The sequence below is a fragment of the Hippocampus comes genome, unplaced genomic scaffold, assembly GCF_001891065.2.
Source record: "Hippocampus comes isolate QL1 unplaced genomic scaffold, H_comes_QL1_v1.1 scaffold174, whole genome shotgun sequence".
Classification (NCBI taxonomy): Eukaryota; Metazoa; Chordata; class Actinopteri; order Syngnathiformes; family Syngnathidae; genus Hippocampus; species Hippocampus comes.
This window is the reverse complement of record NW_017805983.1, coordinates 6,043,984-6,054,064: the sequence shown is the minus strand read 5'-3', so window position 1 is coordinate 6,054,064 and position 10,081 is coordinate 6,043,984. Positions and strand designations below refer to the sequence as shown.

The 10,081-nt window shown below is 41.8% G+C and overlaps 1 protein-coding gene across 3 annotated transcripts in view; it reads right to left on the bottom strand.

The window, feature by feature from the left end:
- The window catches only part of LOC109528553 (voltage-dependent L-type calcium channel subunit beta-4-like), a 15,914-nt gene that overhangs the window by 2,230 nt on the left and 3,603 nt on the right, over nt 1-10,081 (bottom strand). The window contains exons 3-15 of one of the 3 annotated variants that reach the window (XM_019891332.1): nt 6,603-6,722; nt 4,956-5,078; nt 4,749-4,864; nt 4,504-4,583; nt 4,397-4,416; nt 4,199-4,276; nt 4,054-4,112; nt 3,846-3,946; nt 3,597-3,748; nt 3,433-3,528; nt 2,368-2,538; nt 2,164-2,195; nt 329-383 (exon numbers count right to left, since the gene is read on the bottom strand). In XM_019891332.1, the coding sequence (XP_019746891.1) occupies nt 2,181-2,195; nt 2,368-2,538; nt 3,433-3,528; nt 3,597-3,748; nt 3,846-3,946; nt 4,054-4,112; nt 4,199-4,276; nt 4,397-4,416; nt 4,504-4,583; nt 4,749-4,864; nt 4,956-5,078; nt 6,603-6,722 (1,131 nt within the window). In that variant the 3' untranslated portion in view covers nt 329-383; nt 2,164-2,180. Of the gene's footprint in view, nt 1-20; nt 384-2,163; nt 2,196-2,367; nt 2,539-3,432; nt 3,529-3,596; nt 3,749-3,845; nt 3,947-4,053; nt 4,113-4,198; nt 4,277-4,396; nt 4,417-4,503; nt 4,584-4,748; nt 4,865-4,955; nt 5,079-6,602; nt 6,723-10,081 lie in introns of those variants that run through there. The other 2 variants (XM_019891331.1, XM_019891330.1) reach the window with 2 other exon arrangements.

Below are 10,081 nucleotides of genomic sequence, written 5' to 3'. Positions count from 1 at the left end.
CGCTGGCGTTTGTTCCTCTGGTTGTGACCCTGCTGGGCTTCACTTTGAAGCAGCCTGTCCTGTGACTCGTGGCTGTTGACGTTGCGGCCCCCGGCGTGCCCCCGGCGGGCAGGGTACATGCCCCTGTACGTGCGGCCGTGGCAGGGAGAGGCGTACTCATCCTCCTCTTCCTCCTCTTCTTCTCCTGCCTGATGACACGGGCTCCCCCTCTGGCCATGAGACAGCGAGTCACTGGCCTCGTCCGATGGCATGAGACTGTCCTGCTCCAAGGGGGAGATGGCCTCCTCGCCTGCCTCTTCTTCCGCCTCGCCTTCCTCCTCTTCCTCTTCCCGTTCCTCAGCCTCCATTTCAACGCCCTCGCTCGGCGGCGGCTGGTTCTTGTTCTGGAAGAACAAAAGGAGCGTGACTGATGTGGCACAACTTGACAACAAGTGGCTTCACACTTCCTGTTGGTGGCAACTGTTCTGTCACGTCAGAGTTTTGGTGGATGCAAACGAAGAAGGGTGACAAAAGAATGCAAACACCGTGTGAAGAAGGACTTCCTAAATGTCACCTCTGATGCCTGAAGCGAAGGCATACGGAGACAAATAAGAACATCTCGAGGTGAATCTTTTATTTATGGTCACTCACCGTGGATCTCTCATTCAGTAAATGATTGTAGTCAGTGAACCAAACTAAACTATTCATTTGTGATTGACAATATGGTGAATATAAAACTTGGTCTCTAGACTGAGACCAATTTGGGTCCACAGGCACTCTAATTTCTCAATAGTACACCAAAAAAGGAAGCGGTTGCACCAGTGCCACCAGCCTTTCGAGGGGTGGGGCAGGAAAGTAGAAGTGACTTTCAATAGATTTTTGTGAACAGAGCCTGAGTCTCTTATATTTTTAATTTATATATTTTATTCATTGTTCTGTTTTCAATGCCAATGTTCAATACTGTTGAGAGTAAAAAGTTATTTGATTTCAAAAAAGGATAATGTGGCCTAGGTGAGTGACTGACGTCCATCAGATTTCAAGTGGAAATAGCTGTGGATGATGACAACAATTCACAACTTGTTGAATGTTAAAGTTAAGGTCCGATATGTTCAAAATTCCTAAACAAGACTCTGTCGCAGGGCGCTTTGAACGTACTCGCGAATAAGTTCGAACATACTTGTAGGCTCAGTGCTACAAACGGAGTATTTTCCCATAATGCCACGGGAAATTAAATCCCATCATGCGTGCACAAGTCAACACCCTGTGGCATTATGGGAAAATGCTACCTTTGTAGCATTTAGCCTAAAGTACATCCGAACGTATTTTCGAGTACATTAAAACGTGTTTGAGTACGTTCGAACGCACTTGTGAGTACGTTTGAACCTATTTAAATACTTTTGAATGTACTCGTATGGTTGAAGGTGTTTACCAGTCAAAATATTTTTCCACCAGCATTGCCATTTCTGTAGTACGTATTGAAAAAAAAGAACAAAAAAAGACCATACTGATGATTTATTCTTTCTTTTTAAGTGGTCCAATAATTTTCCCTGAATATCAGTCCAGTAGTTTCCTGTTTGATGGTTGTCGTGCATTCCTTGTTGAATGTTAAGTTTTGCTTGAGTACAGCAAATCCTTTTCAACAAGGTGTTTGCAAAGTTTTGTCTGTGTGCACACATTGTTACATCAAAGTAAGAAAATGCCAGTCAAACGGTCAAGATGGAGAGAATGGGGAGGCTACATGGAACAAGTGTTAGTGCACTGTACGCATACTGTATTGTGGTCTTATTACGATTATTGTGTAACAGGAAGTACACACATTCCCGATAGTGTCATGTGCCTCTGCGAGGGCTGGCACATTTACGTGGCATGCGTGGAAACGGATCAACACACAAGAAGGAGTAATGAGGAAAGTCTGCCAAATGACACGCAAGTTTAGTCATTTTAGGAATCCGTGTGTCATTCATTGTGGTGAATTCAAAGTGTTGATTCACTTCAGACCGTCAACTCAGGGAGAGAAGGAAGGATGCGGCGTATGAATATACCACATCCCCATGGATGGCACAGGTGTGAAGAGGAGTGTGTGTTGGTGTGTGTGGGTGTGTTGTTGTGTGTGTGTGTGTGTGTGTGTGTGTGTGTGTGTGTGTGTGTGTGTGTCTGTGTGTTTGTTTTTACCCCACTACTCACCCCAGCTGGTAAAGCCATCATTCAATTAATTCCTGTATTTCAGAAAATGTTAAGCATGGGTGAGTGAGAGGACACACAAGCGAAGACAATTATATCAAAGACACAAGAGTGAGAATTGGGAGACGTTGAAAACAGCGACAAGATAATAACATAACACATAAGTCTCGATGCGGGACGGTCGAGACTAGTGAGGAGCAAGCTCACCTGGAGGCTGGAGATGGCGGACGGTGGGGTCAGCAGACTCTGCTCTAAAAGAGGATTGAGAGGGGTGGTGCCTGGGAGATGTGTGGCCCGCCAGTATATCTCCAGGTATTCGGCCAAATGCTCACAGGCATCCTCCAGCTGGTTTTCATCCAAAATGACATCAAACAAATCCTACGGGCAAAAGTGCAACTTGGAAAAGGTAGCACATGATTTAAACAGAAGTGACAGCCACTTTGGTGGTGCTCAAAAGCAAAGCACACAGATCGCGTCCCCAACTGTGAATTAATATGCATTTGGTTCATTTAAACATTATTTTTTTAAAGTGTGTGTGTGTGCGCATATGTATACATATGTACATTGTCATCACTTCTCCTTTAAAATTGTAATAATTGGTGTCATTGTTTCTCTCTTTTGTGACGCTCTTTGTAGTAGATTTAACATGACAAACACGTTGACGAATCACAAGCTGCTTGTAATGGTCGAATTTCCAGATGTGCGGCATATTCACAAGTATTAAGCATTGTTTTTGATCCACTGTGATCTCATCCAAAAGAGACCCAATGCTGCCATCTACTGGCCAGGGTTAGTGATTTTTTTTCTCACCGTTTTTTAACATTGAAGAATGACGTTATAACAGCTTGAATTAGAATCAAATAAACACAAAGAAAAAAGTGTTTTATAATCTTTCATATTTATGTTTCGCCGTCGTCCTGCATTCATGCGTCACAAATTCGCTTGTCTCTTCTAGTCTAAACACAAGGCTAGCTGTTGCTGCTCCCTAGCGGTATGGAAGGGTACTACACGATTACTTTGCCGGGCGATTGACCGCACAGGCAAACAAATTGGATATTTTCCCGCGGCACAGCTGACAATGTCTCGCGGCACACGCACAGGATTTGAAAAACACTGCTGTAAGGGAATAGAGTTACATTTTTCCTGGATATGTAATGCCAGTGCATGTATTCAGTTATTCCCAAAGCCTAATTATATGAATAGTAAATATTTTACCGTCTTGGAAATCGAAGCTCATTCAAATATTCTGACAGGAAATGACAGTTCACTCACGGGGGGGCACTGAGAGAGTTTGTCTGCAGCCATCATCTGAACATTCAGGTGCTTGCTCTGAGACTTCCCCCTGGACTTGATCAGCCTCTGGAGCACCTGAGAGGAGCAGAAAGCGCAGAGTTGGTCCACCCGGTGGTAGAAAAGGATGTGATTGTGTACGTTACCTTTGGCGAGGAGACTTTCACGTAGACGACGATGGGTGCGAGGGAGGTTTTGGCGAGCTGTGCGGGATGGTTGATGGTGTCCGCATCCAAAACCACCAGCTGCAGCGTTTTGGCGAGTTCAAATATCCTCTCGATTTCACTCTGAACCTCGGCTGCATGAACGGCAAACATTTTCCATGTTCAACCCTTGCACTTCTGTCCATCAAAAAGTAGCAAGCTTTTTAACGTGATTTTTTTTTTTTTTTTTACCCAAACTGGACCGAGTGTTGGACCTTTCCATTATGGGTCTTTTATTGAGGACGGATCTTTTAGCTAGGGACAAGTCGGCAGTGACACGGGTGATTGAGATTCTGCAGTTTCAGTGAAAGTGTCAAAAAGATACAGTCAATGCAATATTTGGGCAGCATTGATTAAACCAGAGGTGTAGTAAATGGTGAACTCGCTGATGTCTACTGACCTTCCTTCAAATCTGTGTTTTAGGAAGTCAAAGAGGGCTTTCTGCATCATATCTGTAACCTGGGGGCAAGGGAGAACGAACTAACATTTGATGCAACTGTCTTGTGTTTCCTCTGTTAGCCAGAGGTCAAATACGGCACGCTGACCTCGTAACCCTTGAGTGATGGACCCACGAGGACCATCGGCCTCATGGATGGCACCACATCGTACGGAGGGACGTGTTCCTGCCACACACAAGGCAAGGCAAAGGGTGAAAGAGATGGCACGAGAAAGGATGGGCAGAGGGAATTGGGGAAAAGGGAAGCAGAGAAAACGTCAAAAATAAAACGAATGAGTTAACCTACCTGTTTTTGCCTCAGTTTAGCTTTTGAAAGTAAAAAAGCGATTTAAGTTGATTCAGATCAAAACACTGGCAGCAGTCGAATCAACAAGGTGCATGTGTAATACTTACATTCGCCTGCAGATGGTGGTGTGGTCCTCCAGTTTCCAGTCACCATGTCTCCTAAACTGGAGGAGTTGCCACCTGTTTTTCTGCAATGCCAAACCAAAATATTACATAAAGTCCATAGACCCTTCAAAAATGTTCGTCCATTGAAAGCCGTAATTCACCTGCACGCTTTATTTAAACTCGGTGTCTTTGTTTATCATGCTGGCAATAAACCAGATTCCGAAATAAGACCGCAAACAGCACGGTACCTCTGTTTCTGCTCTTGCTTGAGTCTCATCGCCTCCAGTCGCAGCGGGCTGGGGATGAAGGCGATGTCAGCTCCCTCTTTGACGAGACGCCCGATCCACCAGTCATTACTGTATTTCTGTTAAATGGACAACTGTTTCAGCATCACGCCAACGGGTGCTGCTTAAACGCAGAGGAGGAGCTTGTTGGAAGGAATCGCGATCGCTCACTTCTTTGATGTGCAGGAAGTCTTTGGCATCAAAGTTGACTGCAGCGCCCTGTACGGGACAATCCTCATCCAGAGCTCCACAGTAACTCACATTTGTCTTTACTGCGAACGCCACAGGTTTGGACTGGTTAAAAAAAAAAAAATGTTATTGGCACATTCAACATGACTTGAGGGACAATAATTAATCGGTTAACCGACAACCAATCAAATTCATAGCTAATTATTTTGGATGATCATTTAGATAGCTTTTTGAATTAAAACTTGTCCAAATGCTCAACATGTCTGCTTCTCAAAAGTCAATATTGACTGATCTACGCAGTGCTCGATGAAAGTCGACTTTGTGTTGAATCTAAATAAAATATTATATATATCTTCGGATCAAAGCTGCGACGGAATCCTAATCAGTTTAAGTTTGTGCATTTATTACACTTGTCAATTTGAAACATTCTCATGCTTTTGAATAAGGATATGGAATTTAAATGTTTTTTTTTTAATCCGGTATATCAATTAATCACCAAAATAATTGACAGATTAATCAATATTCAAATAACACTGGTCAACATTTTTTGGTCATTTTTTTTAAATAAGAGATGCAAGTAAACCTTTCTGCATTCATTTTTTTTGCACTGATTCCAAATCTCATTTTTTCGCTAGCACATCAGTTTTGATAATAACATACAATATAGTATTTAGATAGCTTTTTGAATTAAAACTTGTCCAAATGCTCAACATGTCTGCTTCTCAAAAGTCAATATTGACTGATCTACGCAGTGCTCGATGAAAGTCGACTTTGTGTTGAATCTAAATAAAATATTATATATATCTTCGGATCAAAGCTGCGACGGAATCCTAATCAGTTTAAGTTTGTGCATTTATTACACTTGTCAATTTGAAACATTCTCATGCTTTTGAATAAGGATATGGAATTTAAATGTTTTTTTTTTAATCCGGTATATCAATTAATCACCAAAATAATTGACAGATTAATCAATATTCAAATAACACTGGTCAACATTTTTTGGTCATTTTTTTTAAATAAGAGATGCAAGTAAACCTTTCTGCATTCATTTTTTTTTGCACTGATTCCAAATCTCATTTTTTCGCTAGCACATCAGTTTTGATAATAACATACAATATAGTAATACATTTAGTAATATTTCTGGTTTCAGGGTTAGTTTGTGCAACAGGTGGAACTTTTTTCTTTTTCATTGCTATAAAGTACAACACATGGTCAAATTTGTACTGCGCAAGCTTTTCGAGATCAAACTTAAAACAGAAAATGAAAATATCTCAAGAAAAAAAATCTAAAGACATTTTTGATATCAGTGTTAATAATTCATTGAGGGAGACGTGAAGCCACCTGTGATTACAATTTGCTGTTGACCAGTGTAAGTGTTAGTTGCAGCCCTACTTTCATTCGAAATAAAATTGATATATGATGAGTACCGCTTCGTGCAATAAGATCCTTTTTTTCGGGGTCTGGATTCTTGTTCTAATGTTCTGAATTAAGCTTTTTTCCCCCCCATGCGGGATTCCATGCATCATTAATGTTCACATGCCACATGATGAGCAAAAAATAACCACCGATGAATAAATAATGATGCCTAGAACAATGTATTTCCTGGCATGAAATCATTGGCTCTCCTACCTTAGCTCTGTCGAGCTGAAGTTGTGCCTGGCGTTCGGCTTCACGCCGATACGCCTCGCGGTCTTCCTCTGCTGACAGGTCGGAATCCGACGGTCTACTGGTATAGGACTCAGCCGACCCCTGGTGAGACAGCGCAAGGCAATGGAAGAATCGTTATGCAGTCATTTCCATATTTGCATCTAGCGCGTGCTGTGTTTTGTGCTGCTTTAAACGTGTCTGTTCACCCCAACACACTCATAAGGGAATTAGTTGGTGTGTGTGTGTGTGTGTGTGTGTGTGTGTGTGTGTGTGTGTGTGTGTGTGTATACAACACAATGTGCTGCTCGACAACCCCCGCCCCCATCCTATGGAAGACCAAATATAGAGCAAAGGAGGAAACCGCATCCTCTTCTTGCCTGCCTGGCCCCATTCCATCCCATCATCCCCCACAGTGCAGCACGTATACATCCTTTTTTGCCCTGTTGATTCTCCAAAGGCACCTCCTCATTTGCAAAATATATGCTCACGATCATTTTTCACTCCTTGTGGTTTAAGGACGCATCCCAGTTTGGCTTTGGCATTGTGCTGAAAACAAAACTGATCAAACAAAGGCAAACTTGACTATTTAGTGCTGCGAATTGGTTCAGTGTGCATTTTTGTAATCTCTCTCTATTTGATACCTACTTTCATAAGAGGAGTGCAGGAAATGACCAAAAAGTAAAATAGATAAATAAATAAAACACAGTCACCATGACTTAAATATAGAAACCTCTCACATATCTATCTATCTTACTGTATCAATGTAAAAAATTCATTTAATAAATTCACATGAATAAAGTTTTCACGACAAGACAAAAACACCTGAGAGTCATGTCTGACTCCTGGTCTTTAAACTTGACAGACTCCATCCATCCATCTATTTTCTGACCCGCTTATCCTCACAAAGGTCGCGGGGGGTATTGGAGCCAATCCTAGCCGTCTTCGGGCACTAGGCGAGGGACACCCTGAACCGGTTGTCAGCCAATCGCAGGGCACACAGAGACAAACAACCATCCTCGCTCACACTCACACCGAGGGACAATTTGGAGTGTTCCATTAACCTGCCACACATTATTTTTGGAATGTGGGAGGAAATCGGACTACCCAGAGAAAAAACCATGCAGGCACGGGAAGAACGTGCAAACTCCACACAGGAAGGACGGAGACGGAATCGAACCCTGCATCTGTGCACCGTGAGGCCGACAGGCTAACCAGTCGACCACCCTTATACAAACTCAACAAGAGATTAAGTGAATCCAAAAATAAAAGAAATGCCCATCTGAAAATAATTCATCTCATATCACCAAGTATTTCCTGTGTCACCCTGAAGAGAAGAGCTCGCGATCACCTCTCCTCCGTGTGTGTGTGTGTGTGTGTGTGTGTGTGTGTGTGTGTGTGTGTGTGTGTGTTTGTCTACGTTTGATCTGATTTCTCGCTTTCATAAGCTCTGCAAAGCTCCGCTGCACCAGCGGCAGGCGGTAGTTGAGAAATAAAAGGAGAATGAGGGGGATGGATGGAGTCAACCATTGGACATACTGTATACTGAGAGTTGAAGACTGTTTACGAGCCCAAGTGAGCAGGACTGACAGATGGCTTGAAAGGCGAACGGGGTCAGGGTGTTGTCTTGTTCAATGATCTTCAGGTCACGGAGATTAAATTGAAGGCTTTTCCTTTCTACTCTTCACAAATGGCAAAACCAGTGACCTGGCTTATGCGGAAATCGTCCGAAAGGAAGGTTTCATTAACAATAATAAGCAAGCAAAAGTCCTCCCAGAGTCAAACTTTCAGGATTCTTGTTTCCATTTACCTTTGCACTTTTTAAACAAATTTTACATTGAAACATGGACTATGCCAAGATACACCCCGTGAGCATCTCATACATTGCAAAACCATCAGAAGACAAAGTTTCAACAATGCCCAAAAGTGCCACCACTCACACAAAATCGATAGATATGCAGAAATGATGACAAGTTTGCACAGAATTTGGAGCATCCTGCCACTTGGTCTCTTTTTTGGGCTGAGAGAAATAATTGATTCTTAGATGCATTACAACAGCAATGTAATCTTTTCGGATTCAATTAATACATTTCAATTCTCAATTATTCAATAAGACAATGCTTCCAGAAGAGACAAAGTAGAACTTGGCAGCGCAGCAGCTGCCTGACAGAGCAACATACAAACATTGTAGTGGAAATAAGACACTAAAATGTGACATGGGCATCCGAAAACCCAAAGCAGCTAAACAAAAATAGAAATCGTAATAATGTTCAAATTTTGAGTACATACGTTGATTTTTCTGCAAAAATCAATTAAATAAAATCCTTGCATTTAATGTGGATTTCCTGTCCAGCAGTTTTATGCTGTCCTTGAATTGTAATTTTTATGCACATTTGCACTGGGGGAAAAAAAAATACAGTATGTGGTTATTTTGTTGTTGGCTTCAAACCTTTTGTTGTTGTGTTAGGATAACAGATCTGTTGTACATGCGTTCAAAAATATATGATTAAAAATGTAAGAAATTAGGAGCACATACTTTGCACGTACGCACATATTTTATCCATATTTTAAATGACATTTCTGTCATACATCTGGTTAGGTAATGCGTGGTCCCATGCGACCTCCGAGTCGCACTGACGACAAGTTGTGGCTGCCATCAGCATTTAAATTGTGCCTCCCTGCTCTTGAGCACCTGAACAAGTAGTCAGGGTGAAGCCATGCATGTCTGTAAACAACTAGTTGGGTTTTCTTTTGGGAGAATCGGAAGTTGGACCGTAACAATCCAGGTCCAAAGCCCAAGTCCTTCAGATGAGTTTTGCCTTCACTGTTAATGTATGTCTGACTCAAGGAGCAATATTTACCTGAATCTATACAAAGGCAGGATTGTTGTTCTGATCAAATAATGTGCCAAGACTGCATGCACACATGAAAACCAGATTGTATCATTTGCTGCAAAAAAAAAAAAAAACTAAACGGAATATATTATACAGGAGGCTGAAACAGGCCCCCCTCATCTCCCAACAGCAAAAAATGCAAACGTCAGAGATTTGACAATCCAGTCACCAAAAATCTAGGAAAAAAAAAAGAATTCTATGAACTGCACAGTCGTAATTCAATGTCAAAAAATGACATCTGCATAGCTCTCTGGCACACAAAGCCATAAATCACAGTGCGGTTATATCAATATCAAAGTCAAGATATGTCAATTGATCAATCTGAGAAGGGGAAGGAGGAGGAGGGTAGTCTGGAGGGGAAACAAGGGAATGGAATTGAAAAAGAAAAGCAGGTAAAGCGAGGAATGAAGTTAACCAAAGCGTCATTGAAAGCTTGAAAATAATGGAGGGTAGAAGACAATGCTCACGATGTTGTGAGTCCTCTTTACAAATGCAAAATCCTGTGAAGAATAATAATCGTAATAATAATGAATAAGATGAAGAAGAATTTGTTGATTTTATATATATATA